General features: G+C 48.3%; 1 protein-coding gene across 1 annotated transcript in view; it reads left to right on the top strand.

The window, feature by feature from the left end:
* Positions 1 to 23,843, top strand: part of LARS1 (leucyl-tRNA synthetase 1) — a 211,236-nt gene that overhangs the window by 80,882 nt on the left and 106,511 nt on the right. The window contains exons 13-15 of the mRNA XM_063928113.1: positions 14,938 to 14,991; positions 19,676 to 19,816; positions 19,904 to 19,981. Coding sequence (XP_063784183.1) covers positions 14,938 to 14,991; positions 19,676 to 19,816; positions 19,904 to 19,981 — 273 coding nt within the window. The remainder of the gene's footprint in view (positions 1 to 14,937; positions 14,992 to 19,675; positions 19,817 to 19,903; positions 19,982 to 23,843) is intronic.

The raw sequence follows: 23,843 nt of genomic DNA on the forward strand, positions 1-23,843 counted from the left end.
ACCACCCAGGGATGTTATTGTCCGTTTCCATTACTTCCGCTCGAAGGAAAAAATTTTGTCCTCAGTTCGAGATTCATCGGAGATCCTGTTCAAAGGCACGCAGTTGCAGATTTTCCAGGACCTGGCACCCTCCACCATCCAAAAACGGCGAGACCTCCAACCGGTCACCCGGATCCTGCGACAACACCAGATCAGATATAGATGGGGATTCCCCTTCCATTTACACGTTTCGGTTAATAACTCTGTCCACTCGGTCAAGACCCTAACCCAAGGACAGGAATTGCTGGCAAAGCTAGATCTCCTCCCAACATCAGCTGAAGATGACATGGCGGCCTCATCATCTAAACCGCCACACCCTCAGCCCCCTCTTCCTGACTGGACACGGGTGACCCGACAGCGCAATGTGGACAAGGATCCTCCCTGAACTGGGGAAACCCCCCCGACGTGTATAGTGCACGAACTGACGATGCAACGCCTCCACGACTCGAAACGAGTGGGAGCAGTGGAGAACTCGACATCAGCTCAAATACCAGTATCGTAACTATCCTCGGTTAATGCTGTTATAATTAAGTTATGATTGTTTGCACCCCTGTGGTATTCCCCCCTCCCCCTTTCCCTCCCCCCCTTCTTTTTTTCTCTTTCCTCCCCCTCCCCTCTTGCCCAATTCCCCCCCCCTCCCCTCCCCCTCCCTATTTTTGGTTTTATGTTTGCATTTTTGTTGCTAGGACACAGTTCTCAGAGTCCTATATTATATTATGTCTGCCATAAATGTAAAATGGTTATAGCCACCCTCAGCCCTTGTGGCCCGGGAGACTCATATCCTCCCACATGGTAGCTCAGTTACCCCCCCATAATCCCTTACTGTTGTTAATAATGTTACTTATTCGATGCTTTTCCCGTGCGGCCCCTGAGTGGGACCCACAAACACAGGGATGTTTCCCCATTTGGGGTATTTCTTCTTCTTCTCTATGTTCTTCTTTCTCTCTCTTTTCTTGTGGCCTCTGCTCGACCTTCCCGCTCCTTCTCTCGCTTGGCCTGGAGGGGTGGCCTTCGCCTGGCATAAATTGTACCTTGCTGGACTATACCCGGCAAAACGCCATACTCCTCCACGTAAATAACCATGTCTCTTAAAATATTTTCGGTCAATGTAAATGGCCTGAACTCCCCTAGGAAGCGTACCGTGTTCCTGAGTGCTTGCAGACGTGAGAAAGTTGACGTAGCATTCCTACAGGAAACACACCTCACCGGTCCCCACACCCGGCTTCTGGGCAAATGGTTCTCCCAGTCCTATTTTGCCTCAGCAGACTGTAAAAAACGGGGTGTAGCCATCTTAGTTCATCGTAATATCCCGTTTATCCATTCCAGGACAGTGATAGACCCAGATGGACGGTTCCTTATGGTAATGGGTACCCTCCGTTCTAAGGCTCTCACTTTGGTCTCCGTCTACGCCCCCAATCAAGACCAATCTTTGTTTTTTGACTCTCTCTCTAAACGCCTATCACGAGAAGCACAGGGAAGCATTATCATGGGTGGCGACTTTAATACCATAATTGACCCCTTGCTAGATAGATCCAGTCCTCCGCCCCACGCTTCTATAACGACTCTCCCCCGGGCTTCCCGCACACTCACCGCCATCATGAAACTCCACGGCCTCTGTGACACTTGGCGTTCCCAAAACCCCCACATCAAAGATTTTACGCACTTCTCTGCTCCACATCAACACTACTCCAGGATTGATATGATCCACATATCCTCTGCCCTAGTGCCATTGATCTCGGATACGGGCATCACACCACTGACTTGGACGGACCACGCTGGGGTCTACCTCCTCATAGATATACACCGAGCGCCTCATAGGAAATACAAATGGCGCCTTAACGACTCGCTTCTACAACACCCTTCTGCACTAGAGGAAACTAGACTAGCGATCGCACACTATTTCACCGAAAATATGTCTCCTGACATCCCACTTAATATCCTTTGGGAAGCGCACAAAGCCACGATCCGCGGCACCTTGTTAGCAAAATCGTCGGCAATTAGGAAAAAAGCTGCACAGGAGATAGCCTCCCTCGAATCAGAAATAGCCACCTTACTATCCAAACATAAAGTATTCCCCGATCCCTCTTTACTCACTCAGATAGACTCCCTCCGGGGACAGCTAAACACCCTCCTATCCAACCGTGCGGCACTAATACTTCGGAAACTGCAACAACGCTTCTACGACAAAATGGATAAAATAGATACCCTATTAGCCAACAAACTTCGTCGTAAGCAGGCGCTGGGCGCAATAGATAAATTGTACTCGTCACAAAGGGGAACCTATACATATGACCCTGAACTGATGGCTGAAGATTTTCGCCTATTTTATAGCTCCCTTTATAACCTACCTGACCCGCCCCTGCTGTCTCCTGACGGATCTGGGGGAGTGCGCTCATACCTATCTGATACCCCCCTCCCAACCCTATCTGACAATCAATTGGAAGCCCTTAACAGTCGAATCTCGGAGGAGGAGACAATAGCCGCCATACGATCTATGCGCTCGTCGGCTGCTCCAGGGCCGGACGGTTTCACAGCCCAATATTATAAACTCTTCGCGAAGGAACTGGCACCACACCTAGCCTCCTTGTTTAACGGTATCCTCGAGGGAGCCTCCTTCCTGCCGGAGACAACCCGGGCCAACATAGTGGTAATCCCAAAGCCTGACAAAGACCCGACTAGTTGCTTAAACTACAGACCAATCTCATTACTGAATGTTGACTTGAAGATATACGCGAAAATATTAGCTAACCGTCTGGGTCCCTTGATGCCCGGCCTGGTCCACCCGGACCAGGTCGGCTTCATCCCTGGACGCCAGGCGTCTGACAACACCAGAAGGGCAATAGATCTAATATACTCAATCCAAAAACGGAAACTTCCCTCTCTCATTTTGGCTCTCGACGCGGAGAAGGCCTTTGACCGCATATCGTGGCCTTTTGCCTTCGCAGTCCTTGACAAAATGGGATTCTCCGGAAACTTTCTAGAGGGAATCAAAGCACTCTACCGCTCCCCGTCAGCCCAGGTCATGGTTAACGGTGTCTCCTCCTCCAGTTTCGGAATCACCAATGGTACCAGGCAGGGATGCCCCCTTTCCCCCTTAATTTTTGCACTAGTCATGGAGCCCCTAGCAGCAAGGATCCGTAATAACAGTGCAATCCATGGAATACCCACAGGCCTTTCCGAACACAAGATAGCGCTATATGCCGACGACGTCCTGATCTCTCTCACTGATCCAGCCCAATCTCTCCCTGCTCTTCTATCCGAGATCAATTCATACTCACAGCTCTCTGGCTATAAAATAAATGTGAACAAAACAGAGGCCCTCAACTTTTATATCCCGGCAGCTCTTAAACAGGACCTTCAAACTACCCTCCCCTGTAACTGGCATACCAAGAAAATTAAATACCTTGGTGTGTACTTGACTCACCATCACCACCAACTTTTCCAAGCAAATTATCCCCGTTTATTACAGATAATTAAGGAGGACTTGGTGGATTGGTCCAGTTATTTTATATCGTGGATAGGCAGAATCAACTCCGTTAAGATGAGCGTGCTCCCCCGACTCCTGTACTTATTTCAGACCCTCCCGATTTACGTCCCTACCTATGTCTTCAAGACCCTACAACGCCAATCCTCCCTTTTTATTTGGAACCACAAACGCCCACGAGTCAGACTTAAACTGCTCCAACGCCCCTCCAGAGGCGGCGGCCTGGGTATCCCGGACTTTAAGAAATACTTTTACGCCGCGCAACTCGCTCAATGTGCACAATGGTGCAACGAGGGCGGAACAAGGAAGGTCTGGGTGGGGATTGAGGCGGAGGAGACGGGCCTAGCCACGCTATCTTCTCTATTGTGGCTCCACCGGAACCGGCGTCCCCGTGCGGCCCTATCGCACCCTGTAGTAGGTCGCTCCCTAGCGACTTGGGACCTGACAAACAGACGGTTCAGCTTGGCCCCATACCCGTCCCCGCTAATCCCGTTGTTTCACAACCCAGCCTTTCCGCCAGGTATGAGTGGAGCCACGCATACATCTTGGCGCTCGAGTGGTATACTATATGTTAATGATATCACCTCCACAGCTACTTTCCCACAATTCACAGATATCCGTGAAGGAACAGTAATCCCCTCATCGGACTTCTTTCGCTATCTGCAAATTAGACATTTCCACTCCACCACCACCACTACCCTTCTCCACAGACATCTATCCCCCTTCGAATACATTAGCTGGAAACGCACCAACACTAAAGGCCTCATATCAGATATTTACGCCCTCCTGGACGACCTCCCCACAACATCCCGGGCCCCTCACGAATCAGCATGGGAAAAGGAACTGGGACTTACTATAGACAATGAAGACTGGGTAGATATATGGGACAATGCCGCTTCCAGCTCCATATGTGTGAGAATTAAAGAAAATATCTATAAATTACTATACCGATGGTACTATGTCCCTTCCCGTCTGCATACTATGTTCCCCGGCACCCCAGATGGATGCTGGAGGGGCTGTACGGACAGTGGTTCATTCTTACACATATGGTGGGCTTGCCCCAAAATCTATAAAATATGGGGTGAACTCATCACTTTGCTTTCGCGCCTATTTGACACCTCCATCTCCCCTGATCCCCAATACTTCTTGCTCCCCATGTCCCTTCCCACCCTCAATAGACACCAAAACAAACTATTCCGACATATAGTTTCGGCAATGACTTGCCAAATTGCCACAGACTGGAAGAACCCGACCCCCTCACCAATGCCGGTGATAATTTCCCGGATATGGTATGTCCACAAAATGGAATACATGACCGCAGTCATTCGTAACACTTCGAAGCGATTTGATAAAGTATGGTCCCCGTGGCTAATCCTGCAACAGGCTCCGTCTCCATTTATAACCTGACACGGCATGCCAAGGCCCTATTCACCTCCTGCCCCCGAAGGCTACCCCTCCACCCCATCACCCTTTCTCTACTCCCCCCCCCCCCCCCCCCCCCTCTTCTCTTCAACCGGAGGTGCCCAGCCTCCTATGCTTTCCTGTTCCCTCCTGCTCGCTATCTGAGCACTTTCCTCCTCTCATCTCTTCTGCTGACTCTCTATGACGGAAGGCCACTCCGTTGCCGAGAGTTCCCCATCTCTTATGCTCTGACTTGAATCTCTAAACATGGGAAAACACAAAAACAAAAATCGGATCTACTCTGTTGTTGTAACAATTCACCCTAATTATGCCTGTTCTTTAAGCACCCAAGATGTTCGGGTGTTCTGTTATGTTATCATTGTACTTATTTTACGATCCATCCAATAAAATGTGTTTAAAAAACAAAAAAAAAAAAACAAGAAGGTGCGCGGATCGTCCTTTGTTACCAGAGGAAAAGGCAGGGGAAAGAAGCTGCACACAGCTAGTTCCCAAGAGCAGAAGTCCTCCCCTGCGTCTGCAAAATCCACCGCATGACGCTGGGGCTTCCCGGGGGGAGGCAGATCTGGTGGGGGCTCGTCTTCGGTTTTTCAGCCACGTCTGGGTTCAATCGCAGGTGGATCCCTGGGCAATAGAGATTGTTGCTCAGGGATACAGGCTGGAATTCGAAGACTTGCCTCCTCGCCGGTTTTTCAAATCGGCTCTGCCGACTTCCCCGTCAGAGAGGGAGTCAGTATTGACAGCAATCCAAAAATTGTATGTTCAACAGGTGATTGTCACAGTTCCTCATCTCCAGCAGGGAGAGGGATATTATTCAACCCTGTTTGTGGTCCCGAAACGGACAGTTCGGTCAGGCCCATTTTAAACCTGAAATCTCTGAACTTGTACTTGAAAAGGTTCAAGTTCAAAATGGAATCACTCCGGGCGGTCATCGCCAGCCTGGAGGGGGGGGATTGGATGGTGTCCCTGGACATAAAGGATGCATACCTTCATGTTCCAATATCCCCCCCTCATCAGGCATTCCTGAGATTTGCAGTGCAGGACTGTCACTACCAATTTCAGACGTTGCCGTTTGGGCTTTCCACGGCCCCGAGGATTTTCACCAAGGTAATGGCGGAAATGATGGTGCTCCTGCGCAGGCAGGGGGTCACAATTATCCCCTACTTGGACGATCTCCTAATAAAGGCGAGATCTCGGGAGAAGTTGCTGGACAGCGTGTCTCTGTCCATGAAGACGTTGCAGCTACACGGCTGGATTCTCAATATACCGAAGTCCCAGCTTGTTCCTACAACGTGTCTGACCTTTCTGGGCCTGATCCTAGACACAGACCAGAAAAAGGTTTTTCTTCCGATCGAAAAGGTTCAGGAACTCATGACCATGGTCAGGAACCTATTGAAACCAAAGAAGGTTTCAGTGCATCAGTGCACGCGGGTCCTGGGGAAGATGGTGGCTTCATACGAGGCCATCCCTTTCGGCAGATTCCATGCAAGGACTTTTCAATGGGACCTTTTGGACAAGTGGTCCGGGTCCCATTTACAAATGCATCAAAGGATCACCCTGTCTCCCAGGACCAGGGTATCTCTCCTGTGGTGGCTGAACAGTGCTCACCTTCTAGAGGGTCGCAGGTTTGGCATTCAGGACTGGGTCCTGGTAACCACGGACGCAAGCCTCCGAGGCTGGGGAGCAGTGGCACTGGGAAGAAATTTCCAAGGTCTCTGGTCAAGCCTGGAGACTTGTCTCCACATCAACGTCCTGGAGTTGAGGGCCATATACAACGCACTGCGCCAAGCGGAGAACTTACTTCAGAGAAGACCGGTTCTGATTCAGTCAGACAATGTTACGGCAGTGACTCATATAAACCGCCAAGGCGGAACAAGGAGCAGAGTGGCCATGGCAGAAGCGACCAGGATTCTACGCTCGGCGGAAGGCCATGTAAGCGCGCTGTCCGCGGTGTTCATTCCGGGGGTGGACAACTGGGAGGCGGACTTCCTCAGCTGGCACGATCTGCATACGGGGGAGTGGGGACTTCATCAAGAAGTCTTTGCACAGATCGCGGATCGGTGGGGCCTGCCTTAAATAGACATGATGGCGTCCCATCTCAACAAAAAGCTAAAGCGGTATTGCGCCAGGTCAAGGGACCCTCAGGCGGTAGCGGTAGACGCTCTGGTGACACCTTGAGTGTTCAGATCGATCTATGTGTTTCCTCCTCTTCCTCTCATACCAAAGGTGTTGAGAATTGTAAGAATAAGCAAGGTCAGAACAGTCCTTATTGTTCCAGATTGGCCATGGAGGACTTGGTATCCGGAACTACAAGAGTTGCTCACAGAAGATCCGTGGCCTCTTCCTCTAAGGCAGGACCTGCTGCAGCAGGGGCCCTGTCTGTTCCAAGACTTACCGCGGCTGCGTTTGACGGCATGGCGGTTGAACGCCGGATCCTAGCAGAAAAAGGAATTCCGGAGGAAGTCATTCCTACCCTGATCAAGGCTAGGAAAGACGTGACGTTAAAACATTATCACCGTATATGGCGGAAATATGTTTCTTGGTGTGAGGCCAGAGCTGCTCCTACGGAGGAGTTCCATTTGGGCCGTCTACTTCACTTCCTTCAAACAGGAGTGACCTTGGGCCTAAAATTAGGGTCCATAAAGGTCCAGATTTCGGCCTTATCCATTTTCTTTCAAAGAGAATTAGCCTCTCTTCCTGAGGTACAGACTTTTGTGAAGGGTGTGCTGCATATTCAGCCTCCCTTTGTGCCTCCATTGGCGCCTTGGGATCTTAACGTGGTGTTACGTTTCCTCAAGTCACCTTGGTTTGAACCACTTAAAACTGTGGAGTTGAAATACCTCACATGGAAAGTGGTCATGTTGTTGGCGTTAGCTTCGGCGAGATGTGTTTCAGAATTGGCGGCTTTATCGCATAAAAGCCCACACTTGGTTTTTCACGTGGATAGGGCAGAGTTGAGGACTCGTCCTCACTTTCTGCCAAAAGTGATCTCATCTTTTCATGTGAACCAACCTATTGTCGTGCCTGTGGCTACAAGGGATTTGGAGGATTCTGAGTCCCTGGATGTAGTCAGGGCTTTGAATCGGATCAGGAAGACTGAAGCTTTGTTTGTTCTGTATGCGGCCAACAAGGTTGGCACCCCTGCTTCAAAGCAGACTATTGCTCGCTGGATCTGTAACACGATTCAGCAGGCACATTCTACGGCAGGATTGCCGTTACCGAAATCGGTTAAGGCCCACTCCACTAGGAATACAGGGGAGGGGTCCTGGGGTGCACACCGGTAATGAGAGGTGCGACCCTGCGGAGACCTTTCAGTAGAACTGCATACAAAGAAAAAGGTTGCAGGTGCACAATTCAAACATTACCAAATTATTAATAATAATAATTGCAATAAAATTTTGCATTTTAAGCGAGGTTCTTCGCTTAGTTATGGCCATAAGTAACGGCTTGCCCACCGCGTCCAGGTGACCTCATTAGTCGGGCAAGTCCCTAACATTTTGGGGGGTACAAATCTAGGGTGCGGGACCCCCCAAAAATGAAGCAGCTGAGTGACCCCAGGGCAACACAAAACTAGGAAAGTGGGCTCTTCTTGGGCGGCTGCCCGAGGGGTCTCGGCATTACAGTTGTGCCGAGCAGCTACTTGGTCGGGGACAAACACCTTTGCAAAGTTCTATAAGTTTGATACCCTGGCTGAGGAGGACCTCCTGTTTGCTCAATCGGTGCTGCAGTCATCCGCACTCTCCCGCCCATTTGGGAGCTTTGGTATAATCCCCATGGTCGTTACGGAGTCCCAGCATCCTCAAGGACGTTAGAGAAAATAAGATTTTACATACCGGTAAATCTATTTCTCGTAGTCTGTAGAGGATGCTGGGCGCCCGTCCCAAGTGCGGACTTCTTCTGCAAGACTTGTATATAGTTTTCTCTGACGTCCTAGTGGATGCTGGGACTCCGTAAGGACCATGGGGAATAGCGGCTCCGCAGGAGACAGGGCACAAGAATAAAAGCTTTAGGATCAGGTGGTGTGCACTGGCTCCTCCCCCTATGACCCTCCTCCAAGCCTCAGTTAGATTTTTGTGCCCGAACGAGAAGGGTGCAGGCTAGGTGGCTCTCCTGAGCTGCTTAGAATAAAAGTTTATTTTAGGTTTTTTATTTTCAGTGAGTCCTGCTGGCAACAGGCTCAACAGGCTCACTGCATCGTGGGACTAAGGGTAGAAGAAGCGAACTCACCTGCGTGCAGAGTGGATTGGGCTTCTTAGGCTACTGGACATTAGCTCCAGAGGGACGATCACAGGTTCAGCCTGGATGGGTCCCGGAGCCGCGCCGCCGGCCCCCTTACAGAGCCAGAAGAGCGAAGAGGTCCGGTGAAATCGGCGGCAGAAGACGGTCCTGTCTTCAGACTAAGGTAGCGCACAGCACCGCAGCTGTGCGCCATTGCTCTCAGCACACTTCACACTCCGGTCACTGAGGGTGCAGGGCGCTGGGGGGGGGAGCGCCCTGAGACGCAATATAAACAGATAATACCTTAGGTTGGCAAAAGAATACATCACATATAGCTCCTGGGCTATATGGATGTATTTTAACCCCTGCCATTTTTACAGAAAAGAGCGGGAGATAAGGACGTCGTGAAGGGGCGGAGCCTATCTCCTCTGCACACAAGCGCCATTTTCCCTCACAGCTCCGCTGGAAGGACGGCTCCCTGACTCTCCCCTGCAGACCTGCTACAGAATCAGGGTAAAAAAGAGAAGGGGGGGCACTATTGGCAGCTAATAATAATAAACAGCAGCTATAAGGGAATAACACTTATATAAGGTTATCCCTGTATATATATATATAGCGCTTGGTGTGTGCTGGCAGACTCTCCCTCTGTCTCTCCAAAGGGCTAGTGGGGTCCTGTCCTCTATCAGAGCATTCCCGGTGTGTGTGCTGTGTGTCGGTACGTGTGTGTCGACATGTATGAGGAGGAAAATGATGTGGAGGTGGAGCAATTGCCTGGGTTAGTGATGTCACCCCCTAGGGAGTCGACACCTGACTGGGTGATCGTATTTAAAGAATTAAGTGATAATGTCCGCACTTTGCAAAAAACTGTTGACGACATGAGACAGCCGGCAAATCAATTAGTGCCTGTCCAGGCGTCTCAGACACCGTCAGGGGCCCTAAAACGCCCGTTACCTCAGTGGGTCGACACAGACCCAGACACAGATACTGAGTCTAGTGTCGACGGTGAGGAGACAAACGTAATGTCCAGTAGGGCCACACGTTACATGATCACGGCAATGAAGGAGGCATTGAACATTTCTGACACTACAAGTACCACAAAGAAGGGTATTATGTGGGGTGTGAAAAAACTACCAATAGTTTTTCCTGAGTCAGATGAATTAAATGAGGTGTGTGATAAAGCGTGGGTTTCCCCCGACAAAAAACTGCTAATTTCTAATAAATTATTGGCACTATATCCTTTCCCGTCAGAGGTTAGGACGCGTTGGGAAACACCCCCTAGGGTAGATAAGGCGCTCACACGTTTATCTAAACAAGTAGCGTTACCGTCTCCTGATACGGCCACCCTCAAAGAACCAGCTGATAGAAGGCTGGAAAATATCCTAAAAAGTATATACACACATACTGGTGTTATACTGCGACCAGCAATCGCTTCAGCCTGGATGTGCAGTGCTGGAGTCGCGTGGTCGGATTCCCTGACTGAAAATATTGATACCCTGGATAGGGACAATATATTGTTAACTATAGAGCATTTGAAGGATGCATTACTATATATGCGTGATGCACAGAGGGATCACCCTGGCATCAAGAGTAAGTGCTATGTCCATTTCTGCCAGAAGAGCGTTATGGACGCGACAGTGGTCAGGGGATGCGGATTCCAAACGACATATGGAAGTATTGCCGTATAAAGGGGAGGAGTTATTTGGGGCTGGTCTATCGGACCTGGTGGCCACGGCAACGGCTGGAAAGTCCACCTTTTTTACCCCAGGTCACTTCACATCAGCAGAAAAAGACACCGTCTTTTCAAACTCAGTCCTTTCGTTCCCATAAGTACAAGCGAGCAAAAGGCCACTCTTTTCTGCCCCGGGGCAGAGGAAGAGGAAAAAGACTGCACCATGCAGCCGCTTCCCAGGAGCAGAAGCCCTCCCCTGCTTCTGCCAAGTCTTCAGCATGACGCTGGGGCTTTACAAGCAGACTCAGACATGGTGGGGGCCCGTCTCAAGAATTTCAACGCGCAGTGGGCTCACTCGCAAGTGGACCCCTGGATTCTACAGGTAGTATCGCAGGGGTACAAACTGGAATTCGAGGCGTTTCCCCCTCGCCGGTTCCTGAAGTCTGCTCTACCAAAGTCTCCCTCCGACAGGGAGGCAGTTTTGGAAGCCATTCACAAGCTGTATTCCCAGCAGGTGATAATCAAGGTACCCCTCCTACAACAGGGAAAGGGGTATTATTCCACGCTGTTTGTGGTACCGAAGCCGGACGGCTCGGTGAGACCAATTTTAAATCTGAAATCCTTGAACACTTACATAAAAAGGTTCAAATTCAAGATGGAGTCACTCAGAGCGGTGATAGCGAACCTGGAAGAAGGGGACTATATGGTGTCTCTGGACATCAAAGATGCTTATCTCCACGTCCCAATCTACCCTTCTCACCAAGGGTACCTCAGGTTTGTAGTACAAAACTGTCATTATCAGTTTCAGACGCTGCCGTTTGGGTTGTCCACGGCACCTCGGGTCTTTACCAAGGTAATGGCCGAAATGATGATTCTTCTTCGAAGAAAAGGCATCTTAATTATCCCTTACTTGGACGATCTCCTGATAAGGGCAAGGTCCAGGGAACAGTTAGAAGTCGGAGTAGCACTATCTCAGGTAGTGTTACGTCAGCACGGGTGGATCCTAAATATTCCAAAATCGCAGCTGATTCCAACGACACGTCTACTGTTCCTAGGAATGATTCTGGACACAGTCCAGAAGAAGGTGTTTCTCCCGGAGGAGAAGGCCAGGGAGTTATCCGAGCTAGTCAGGAACCTCCTAAAACCAGGCCAGGTGTCAGTGCATCAGTGCACGAGGGTCCTGGGAAAAATGGTGGCTTCTTACGAAGCGATTCCATTCGGAAGATTCCATGCAAGAACGTTTCAGTGGGATCTACTGGACAAATGGTCCGGATCGCATCTTCAGATGCATCAGCGGATAACCCTGTCGCCAAGGACAAGGGTGTCTCTTCTGTGGTGGCTGCAGAGTGCTCATCTACTAGAGGGCCGCAGATTTGGCATTCAGGATTGGATCCTGGTGACCACGGATGCAAGCCTGAGAGGCTGGGGAGCAGTCACACAGGGAAGAAATTTCCAGGGCTTGTGGTCAAGCATGGAAACATCTCTTCATATAAACATTCTGGAACTAAGGGCCATTTACAATGCCCTAAGTCAAGCGAAACCCCTGCTTCAGGGTCAGGCGGTATTGATCCAATCGGACAACATCACGTCAGTCGCCCACGTAAACAGACAGGGCGGCACGAGAAGCAGGAGGGCAATGGCAGAAGCTGCAAGGATTCTTCGCTGGGCGGAAAATCATGTGATAGCACTGTTAGCAGTGTTCATTCCGGGAGTGGACAACTGGGAAGCAGACTTCCTCAGCAGACACGACCTCCACCCGGGAGAGTGGGGACTTCACCCAGAAGTCTTCCACCTGATAGTAAACCGTTGGGAAAAACCAAAGGTGGACATGATGGCGTCCCGTCTAAACAAAAAACTAGACAGATATTGCGCCAGGTCAAGGGACCCTCAGGCAATAGCGGTGGACGCTCTGGTAACGCCGTGGGTGTACCAGTCAGTGTATGTGTTCCCTCCTCTGCCTCTCATACCAAAAGTACTGAGAATCATAAGAAGGAGAGGAGTAAGAACTATACTCGTGGTTCCGGATTGGCCAAGAAGGACTTGGTACCCGGAACTTCAAGAGATGCTCACGGACGAACCGTGGCCTCTACGTCTAAGAAAGGACCTGCTCCAGCAGGGGCCTTGTCTGTTTCAAGACTTACCGCGGCTGCGTTTGACGGCATGGCGGTTGAACGCCGGATCCTGAAGGAAAAAGGCATTCCAGATGAAGTCATCCCTACCCTGGTCAAGGCCAGGAAGGACGTAACCGCAAAACATTATCACCGCATTTGGCGAAAAAATGTTGCGTGGTGTGAGGCCAAGAAGGCACCTACAGAGGAATTTCAACTGGGTCGTTTCCTCCATTTCCTGCAAACAGGACTATCTATGGGCCTAAAATTAGGGTCCATTAAGGTTCAAATTTCGGCCCTGTCGATTTTCTTCCAGAAAGAACTGGCTTCAGTGCCTGAAGTTCAGACATTTGTAAAAGGGGTACTGCATATACAGCCTCCTTTTGTGCCTCCAGTGGCACCTTGGGATCTCAATGTTGTGTTGAGTTTCATAAAGTCACATTGGTTTGAACCACTCACCACTGTGGACTTAAAATATCTCACATGGAAGGTGACGATGCTGTTAGCCCTGGCTTCAGCCAGGCGTGTGTCAGAATTGGCGGCTTTATCATATAAAAGCCCTTACTTAATTTTTCATTCTGACATGGCAGAATTGAGGACTCGTCCTCAATTTCTACCTAAGGTGGTTTCTGCATTTCACATGAACCAACCTATTGTGGTACCTGCGGCTACTAGGGACTTGGAGGACTCTAAGTTGCTTGACGTTGTCAGGGCCCTGAAAATATATGTTTCCAGGACGGCTGGAGTCAGAAAATCTGACTCGCTGTTTATCCTGTATGCACCCAACAAACTGGGTGCTCCTGCTTCTAAGCAGACGATTGCTCGTTGGATTTGTAGTACAATTCAGCTTGCACATTCTGTGGCAGGCCTGCCACAGCCAAAATCGGTAAAAGCCCATTCCACAAGGAAAGTGGGCTCATCTTGGGCGGCTGCCCGAGGGGTCTCGGCTTTACAACTTTGCCGAGCAGCTACTTGGTCAGGGGCAAACACGTTTGCTAAATTCTACAAATTTGATACCCTGGCTGAGGAGGACCTGGAGTTCTCTCATTCGGTGCTGCAGAGTCATCCGCACTCTCCCGCCCGTTTGGGAGCTTTGGTATAATCCCCATGGTCCTTACGGAGTCCCAGCATCCACTAGGACGTCAGAGAAAATAAGATTTTACTTACCGATAAATCTATTTCTCGTAGTCCGTAGTGGATGCTGGGCGCCCATCCCAAGTGCGGATTGTCTGCAATACTTGTATATAGTTATTGTTACAAAAATTCGGGTTATTATTGTTGTGAGCCATCTTTTCAGAGGCTCCCTTTCGTTTTATCATACTGTTAACTGGGTTCAGATCACGAGTTGTACGGTGTGATTGGTGTGGCTGGTATGAGTCTTACCCGGGATTCAATATCCTTCCTTATTATGTACGCTCGTCCGGGCACAGTATCCTAACTGAGGCTTGGAGGAGGGTCATAGGGGGAGGAGCCAGTGCACACCACCTGATCCTAAAGCTTTTATTCTTGTGCCCTGTCTCCTGCGGAGCCGCTATTCCCCATGGTCCTTACGGAGTCCCAGCATCCACTACGGACTACGAGAAATAGATTTATCGGTAAGTAAAATCTTATTATTGCTTACATAAGGGTTATGTTATAGTTTTCGGTGATACCGTGGCTATGTTGTTGTTCATACTGTTAACTGGGTAAGTTATCACAAGTTATACGGTGTGATTGGTGTGGCTGGTATGAATCTCGCCCTTAGATTTACAAAAATCCTTCCTCGTACTGTCCATCTCCTCTGGGCACAGTTTCCCTACCTGAGGTCTGGAGGAGGGGCCAGTGCACACCCAGAATCCAAAGCTTACTTAAAGTGCCCTATCTCCTGCGGAGCCCGTCTGTTCCCCATGGTCCTTACGGAGTCCCAGCATCCTCTACGGACTACGAGAAATAGATTTACCGGTAAGTAAAATCTTATTTTAAGATGTATTCTCGTTGATATGCTCTTTTTACCTCTGCAGGCGCTGAGACTGAAGTATGGGATAAAAGATGAAATGGTTTTGCCTTTTGAGCCTGTGAGTATATTTTCTGCTTACACATTGTATTCACTTATCCTATATAATATATGATTGGCTAACTGCTACTCAAAGTCTGTTATGTGTGCTGGTGGCCACTAGAGGCCGCCACACAGACTAAAGAAAAATGAAAGTGATAATGCAGGGAGAAGTTAAAGCCTGCTGATAATTAAATAAAAGCACTGATATGATTGTTTCACACTTGCTGAATATGGAGAGAGTGGTGGTATGGGTAGGTTTTTGGTGTGGCAGTTGCCATTTATAACAGCCTTTCATATTCAAAATTGACTGGATTTTCTATCCTTTTGTTTGATTTCCACTTACGATTACATTAATCTAACACTGCTCCTCACCTCTGTGGTGCAGCTGGCAGCCACTGGAGGGACAAGGACACACACACACACCCTATGTACACTGCACCCTCCACCATATACTGCCCCTATATACACACTGCACCCTCATACCCTTCCATGTAGTGCCCGCGTATCATACCTCTCAACATAACCCTCTCAGGGAGGGACAGAATGTTCTGCTCCTGGACTTTTCTCTTAATTTATGATTGCCAGCACCTGTTTTGAACAGGTTAATGGAGAAGAGAGGTGATTCACCACAGGTGATGGCATATAAATCATAAATGAAGAGGGAAGTCCAGGAGCAGAGCATTCTGTCCCTCCTGGAGAGGGTCATGTTGGGAGGTATGCTATATTCTACATTCAGGGCACCTCCCTCCTCCATATACTGCTCTCGACATATACCGCATATCCTGAACCCCCTCCTCCATATACTATCCGTGATCGCAAAAACGTGCTATGGTGCGTATTTTACCCAAAAACAACCACCTGGAACCCACGTTTAGAAGATGAGCGGGTCCCACAGGACACGCTCATCTGGATCTGTGTGACATCGCACTAGCCAGTCAGAGGACACAGGAGGGGACTGGCTGTTTCCCAGCCAACCACCTCCTGTAGTCTCCAGCCAATCATAGCCAGTGGCTTCTCCTGCCAGTCCGGCACGCTTTGGATCCCCCTCACCGCTGCGCAATGACCGGGGCTCCGCCGCCAGCACCATGAATCTGTGCTGCAGTGCGGGCAGACTGGTCCCGCTCACCCGGCACAGCTCCACCTCCCCCTCGCTGCACGCTGACCATGGGCTCTGCCGCCAGCACCAAGAGACTAGCCCCGTTCACCCAGCACAGTGCCCTCCTCTGCAACGGTGAGTGCCGCTCCGCATCTGCCCTGTGCCCCCAGCCCGGTACCCTCCCCCCACACCCCCCAACCCGCTGCCGGCGTCATGTGTGTCCAGGCTGCAGCAGGCTGTATGTGGGGTGGTGGATGGGCTTGCTGTAGTGGGTTCCTGCGACGCTGTCTGGAGGGGGGGGGGCTGGAGGTCTGAGGTGATTACTGAAATCTGTGTCAGTGCAGTGCTCTACCTGGCGCAATGCGACTCAGTGCTCTGCCTGGCGCAGTGCGTCTCAGTGCTCTGCCTGGCGCAATGTAAATTGTCACTATTATGTGGCCACGCCCCTTCCCCACAAAGCCACACCTCTAAATGTTTGCTGCGCGCCTTCGCCGCGCACTGTCCGTGCTTTGGCATGGAGGAAGGGCAGCACCAATTCTCTTTCTGCCTTAGTGCGCCAAAATGTCTAGTTCCAGCTCTGGTGCAGTGTCCTGTATGCTGCACAGCCCAGCAGCATTGTCACCCCCTCCTCCCCCTTGCAACACTTTGTAGTGTCCAAATCAAGTCTCTGTTTTTATATTTTTATAATTAATAAGATTAATAAAAACCTTCCTTCCGCTGGGGCCCAGAAAAGGACAGGACAAGCAGGACCCACATTTTTGAAAGTGAGGGGTACCTGGGACTGACTTTTTTTTGGACTTGGCGCGATCACTGCACTATGCTGCAACCCCAGGTTACTTGCCATCCCAGTACTCATCAACAAGTAGCAGCAGTAACCAGGAAACGGATGTAGGAACCACCACATGGTCCCGCAGCGTGGGGGGCACTGGGGACACGTGTAGCCCCTTACCGACAGGGGGAGAAGGTAAATCGTCCGGCAGGAAGTGTCAAAAACAGTGTCAATTTTTGATGATGCCACAATATGTGGGGTGAGCAGTATGGTGACACGAAGGAAGTGGGGTCGGCGCTGGAGCTGCAGATGATGCGTGTGAGGAGGCAGATAATTGGCTCTACTGTCTTATATATATACTGCGTGCCGTGGAGGGGCGGGGTCCTGTGCTTGCCCCTCCCACACCCCGCACAGGCCATGCCCAGACCCCCCAGGCCAGCTACTGGTGTCTTCTACCTCCGGACTGTGCAAGAGCTGTGCGGGTACTGGTGAGCTTACACGTGAAAGTACTGGTGAATATAGTGCTACATCATTATAGCCTGCCCATTACAGATATACAGCATCTATATTTATAAAAGGCTAATGCTACATACTCAGCATGACAGAGCCCCGGCTCCCAGCAGCAGGACTTTCAGAAACCCGGCAGATCCTGTGTGAGTAGCGACTGTCCCACCCTATAATCCGGCCCTGGTGTCCGTCATTTTGACAGGCTTTTAACTAGTCCTATATAATTAAAGGCTACTGCTGCTCTCTCCTCTATTGGGGGAATTCAAGTGTTTTGTGCATCAGTGGCCACTAGATGGCGCCCGACAGAGCAGTTGAACATATTAATAAATGATCTAGGAGAAGGAATAGATAGCACAGTGTCAATTTTTGATGATACTAACATATTTAGGGTAATCAAGTCTGATGTGGATGTGGAGTCTCTTCAGAGCGATTTATCTAAACTGGGAGTTTGGGCAATGAAATGGTGTATGAGGTTTAATGTGGGAAAATGTAAAGGTATGCACTTTGCCACTAAGAATAAATACACAAATTACCAATTAAATGGGGAAAATATAGGGGAAACGGTATTAGAAAAGGATTTGGGGGTGCTCATTGATAGTCGATTTAGCAACAGTATACAATGTCAAAGTGCAGCAACAAAGGCAAATAAGGTGTTAGCATGCAATAAAAAGGGGAATTGAGACAAGGGATGAGAGCGTAATCCTCCCACTGTACAAATCATTGGTACGGCCACATCTTGAGTTTTGTGCATAGTTCTGAGCACCACACTATAAAAGAGACATACTGTATTAGAACTTGAAAAGGTTCAGAGGAGAGCTACCAAATTGATTAAGGGGTTGGAGACGCTGGACTATGAAGAGAGGCTTTCTAGGTTAGATATGGATACAGTAGAAAGGAGACGACTAAGAGGAGATGTGATTAATATTTACAAATATATAAAGGGGAAATATGAGCGTTCATGTGAGTTATTTACTAAGAGACCTCTATACAAAACGTGCGGACACCCGCTAAGGCTTGAGGTGAGGAAATGTTGTACTCCTCGCAGGAAGGGATTCTTCACTGTAAGGGCAATATGAATATGGAATTCACTGCCAGAGAAGGTTGTAATGGCGGACTCAGTCAATGCGTTTAAAAATGGGTTAGATAAATTTCTAACGAAAAAGATATCCGAGGATATTGCTTTTAAATAGAATAGGGAATATAATATAATTCAGGTTGAACTCGATGGACTGCTGGTCTTTTTTTCAACATCACCAAATATGTTAGTGTATTATGTTCCATAATGTTGACAGGCTGGTAACTAGTGTATTATAATTGTTCTACACAAGTGTGGTATTTAATGTTTTTGTTTTTTTTCTGTAATAAAAAAACATTATTTAAAGAGACTTTAAAGTCAATAGTCTATGATAAACAAGCTTGGTTTTATTTTGCTTATACGTCTTGATATCCCTATCACAATTTTACCTCCCAATTTACTATGGAACTGGAAACTTACTGCCTGTTGCACCCTTTCAGGATGATAGTATGAATGGTACATAAAAAGGTTTACAAGAAATAAAACACAGCTGAGATGAAAAATATGCAGCCAAGGCCTTACTGTGGTTGGAAATGTGTCTTAACCCACTATAATAAGATGGCTTCTAGTTTATTCTGTACAATATTAAACTAATACCCCTTTCACGCCAAAATCCTGGGTCCAACCCAGATTTGGAACACTGTTCCAATCTTGGTCAGAACCAGGACAGGACCTGTTTACACACACGGGTGTTGTGATAACTGTACTGCCGGAAGTTGGAGATGACATATCCAAGCAGATGACCCATTTACAGCATAGGGATTGTCAGATCCGTGGCAGTTCTGACAATCCCCATGCTGTAAAAGGGTCATTTGTTTGCCCATTACCCAGGTGCTTCCCGTGCCCAACCCTGATCACTACCCTGGTCGGATTCCTGGGTCACTGGACTCTGGTTATTGTTTAAGGGACCCTTTCACACAGCCGCGATCCAGGTTGACCGGCAATAACTCTGGTAATTCCGGCAGTCTGAAAGCGGTATAAAGAATATCACAGGTTGATCAACATTTGAAAGTGTAATTCCATGCACACACTAATGTAATGTTCAAAAATGTTTGCACAGTCCTACCAATCTATGTTGTGCCTACCAGCAAGGGTGTGTGTTTGCCATTGCCTTTCTGATTTCTGTCCATATGCTAGATAAGGTCCTCAGCTAAATGTTGTTTAATTTCTAGTTGTGTAAATTAGTTGCAGTTCTCACTTTTCCTTGAAGTAGAATATACCCTCCGTTTCCTTATCCTGATGGCCCCTCTCTCCAGGTACCCATCATTGAGATCCCTGGCTATGGAAACCTCTCTGCTCCATTGGTCTGTGATGAGCTGAAAATCCAGAGTCAAAATGATAAGGAAAAGCTGATTGAAGCGAAGGAGAAAGTATACCTTAAAGGATTTTATGAGGGAGTATGTATATGTTATATTGTTTTATTTATTTTCTGTTGAAGTCCTATAAAGCAGCTTTATTTACATAGGGGTCTCTTTGTCGCCCAGGTCATGTTAGTTCCAGGATATGAAGGCCAGAAGGTGCAGGATGTCAAAAAACCCATCCAGAGGGTGATGGTTGATAATGTGAGTTCATCTTTTGTAGCATGGGAACTTTAAGTGTTTCATCTTTATATCATTGATACAGTTTACACTTGGGATAGGTTTACATTACTCACCTTAACGGCTACAATAATTCATATTTCTAAATGTGTTGCTAATTCCTATTTAGAGTAAAGCAATCTGGATAGTTCCCATATTGCTGTGAGCGTGGCACATTTGAACCTGTACAGCAAAAACACTTCGATTTAAAAAATAAATAAATAAATTAAATGAATAGGAAAAGGGAAAAAGCAAAACAAAACTTTCATAGACATATGATATTGTGTGTGTGTACATGCATATAATAGGCATGATAAAGAAGACTAAACTTATGTGCTTTGTTTTAAATGTAAAAAATGATTTGAAAACTACAGTATGTACACTTAAGGTCCACTTTATAAGGGGCACCTTTCTAGTAATGGGTATGACTCTGGGATGGGGGCGGGTTTAGCGACTGCTACTCACTCTGTAGCACTTGCTGGTAGGGCCCTTTAGAGCCACCTGGAAGGGAAGTGCTCCTATTTGCAGGTTATACCTCCCTTTTAGCCCCTGGAGGAAGGGGACAGCTTCTCCTGCATACCCTACAAGGTGTGCGTCTGCATGTAGACTGCCCGCTATACTCCCACCACCAGCAGCAGCTCAGACGTGGAGTACTCCTCAGACCTCCAAGATACATGGATGACTCTACCGGGTACCAGAATCTGGCTACCTCTTTCTCCTCTACCCCCCACTCTTCTATACAATACTAGGGCTGTGGGTATTTCTCTGTAGGAGGTTTTGTTCTGTGAATGCATGTGTGTTTCGCCAATAGGAAGCTAATTAGTAGGGACCTATTATCACAGTCATTATTGTCTAACCTGCCTAGTGCGTAATTTGCTGCAGTGTTCTTGTATTTTCTACATTTAGAACTTCGGACTGCATTCTGTTGTGTTGGTTTGAATATTACACCTTTCTGTGTTTCTTACCCTTTCACCATCTGCCATGGTGGAGCTGGCACAAGCTCTGGGCCGATCGTTATCAGAACTGTTGACACTGGTAGCACTTCAGAGGGGAGGAACAGGTTAAGGCCACCACCATGACTGTTTCCTCAGTATAAGGACTAGATTTCCATACTCCCAGAGAAGTGGGTTCTCAGCCACTGTCTGACCCACCATGGCTTCGGACCGTGGAGCGCAAGGCTTCACATTTTGAGAAGGTTACCTCTTTATTTACAATGGTTCTTTGAGTATCCTAGACTGTGGGATGCCCATAAGTGTCTTCTGTCATGTTGTCATTATACTATATGCCTCTCTGACTCCAGTGGTCACCAGATACCTTCTCCACTGTGCTCGGCTCTCTGGTGTTTGGGCCTAAAAGTCAGCATCCTCTGCTCATTTTAGGAGTTTAGGCTTCAGTGTTTTTCCAGCCTACTAGGCCTCACTCCACATCAGAGCCTAACCTGGAGTTTTGACATGACAGTGTCAGCTCACCTGACCATGAGCTATCCAATCCCGTGCCAGCCCGAGACTCCCTGAATCACCTGATCCTGTTCACCAATCACCAAGGACCAGGAAGTAGAAGTAAAGAGACTAGTGTTGCAGAATCGTCCAGTTCCTTGTGTCACACAGCTCTGTGTGAGCTTAGTAGCTGAGCTCCCTAAGAGGTAACACTTTTACCTTGGTTCCTGTAAAACTCTGCTCTTTTGCTACCCAGTCTGGATTACAGTTGTGTTACCAGTTATATCCAGTATCCGTCTCGTCCTGAAGACAAAGCCGCAGTAATCTTCAGCCTCGTCTTAAAGTCTCAGCTACAGTCTTCAGTTCTTCTTCAGCCTTATCTTAAAGTCACAGCCACAGTCACTGTTCTGCATACAGTTGCATTTCCAGTTATATCCGGTACCAGTCCGGATTACAGTTGTGTTCCAGTTATACCGGTACCCAGCCCAGTTCACAGTGCGGTTCTCAGTCTCACCGGTAACCAGTCCGATTCAATGTCTTCAGCTCTACTCCCAGTTCTGCGCAACTCCAGAGAACCTATTTCATAGTAACCTTGAGTACACAAACAACTACTCCTGTGACAGTATATCCAGTTCGTTTTTACCAATACATTCACCATCCTGCTATCAACACCAAGTCCCTGGTGATCCAGTGGTCAGGATATGGCTCCCTCTGCCGAGGCCCGGGTTCGCCCCCCGGTCAGGGATTGCTCCTTACTACTTCATCTCACTGATTCCCACAGACCAGCCAAATATACACAGTCTTCACATACACGCCAGGTTCACAAAAACCACAGTCATGATATCTTCCTTCTTCCAAGGGTCTCTTGGAGGAGAAGAAGGTGGTATGCTATACAAGTTAGTTCCACCTGACCTAGATTTCTTCTTTTGGTCATGGAGTTGAGATTTCATTACTGCAATTCAGCATTCTCTTGACTGCCTAGATTTGGATATCCAGGTGGAGACTATGTCCTCTTTCACATAAGAGAGTAGTTACTACTTCAGATCTTTCGGAATTATTGAGGAAGCCTAGACATTGCTAGATAAAAAGTTTTCTGTCCCTCGACAGTTTGCCTCACTTTATCTGCTTCTAGCGGATCATGTGTTTAAGTTGGAGCAATCTCCCACGGTAGATGCCCCAGTGGCACACATGGCTAAGACTACTGCTCTTCCAGTTATGGCTTTGGATTCTTTAAACATGATACTTGAATGTTTTCTTAAGACTATTTTTATAGGCCCTAGGGTGGTTGTCCAACCTTCGCTGGCCTGGGCCATGGAGAACTGGGCCGACAAGCTCTTAGCAGGGCTCTAGGATGATTCCTTCAGAGACTCCCTGATGGATTTAGTGAATCGACTCAATGGTGTGGGGAAATATGTTTATGAGGCTGTGCAGGATGGAGGTTAGTCATCATCCTGGCTTTTCGGCTACAGACGTTTTGGCTAGGAGGGCCCTTTAGCTCCGCACCTGGGAAGTGGGTTCAGAATCCAAACATTTTTCAAGGATCATTTTGGGTCCAAGTTAGATATGATATTTGCCCAAGCTACAGGCAGCAAAAGCACCTTTCTACCGGTTGCTGGACCAAAGCAGTGAGGTTAGATGTTTCATGCTTTTAGCTCTTCCTTTAAGGGGGTCATCCACTAGGGGACAACCCACCAACCTGAGGCAGATTCTTTCCTAGCAGGGGTTCTGCACCAAGAGGCATATTTTCCGAGGCCAACAGATGCTCGGGAGCCAAGACTTCTGAGAAACCTAATGCCTGATGTTGTCTCTCCTCACCTGGTCTAATTGAGGGTAGGAGGTTGCTTGCTCCAGTTTAGTGACTGGTGGGCAGAGTCCTCATGGTTGTTGGGCATCATTTTCAGAGGTTACTTAATCAACCTCAAGGTGTTTTACTACACTTTATTCTTGAAGCCAGATAGATAGATCATTCTGACTATTTCTGAATCTTTACACCTTGAATCCCAGACTTTGGGTGTATAACTTTCAAATGGAATCTCTGAAACTGGTAATCTGCAACATGGAGGACATCATTTTTTTTGGCATCCATCGACAAGGGAAGTGTACCTTTTGCGTTTTTATTTGGGCCGCTCATCATGCTCTCCTCATGTTTGCGATTGGATCGGCTCATTATCCGTTCCAGGCCATGCTGCTTGGTCTGGCCGTGTCCCTGCGCATTATCACAAAAATCATGGCAGTGATGGCGAGCCTGCTGCAGAAGGTATCATTGTGATACTTAGACAATCTTCTCATAAAGGTCAACTCGGCTACTCTGTTGCAGACACACCTGGATCACGGTTGGAATCTGAATTCAGGAAATTGCAGCTGGTACCTTGTCAGCGAATGTTGTTCTGAGGGTCATCTTTGACACCCAT

This window comes from Pseudophryne corroboree, chromosome 6 (genome assembly GCF_028390025.1).
Source record: "Pseudophryne corroboree isolate aPseCor3 chromosome 6, aPseCor3.hap2, whole genome shotgun sequence".
In the NCBI taxonomy this organism is placed as follows: domain Eukaryota; kingdom Metazoa; phylum Chordata; class Amphibia; order Anura; family Myobatrachidae; genus Pseudophryne; species Pseudophryne corroboree.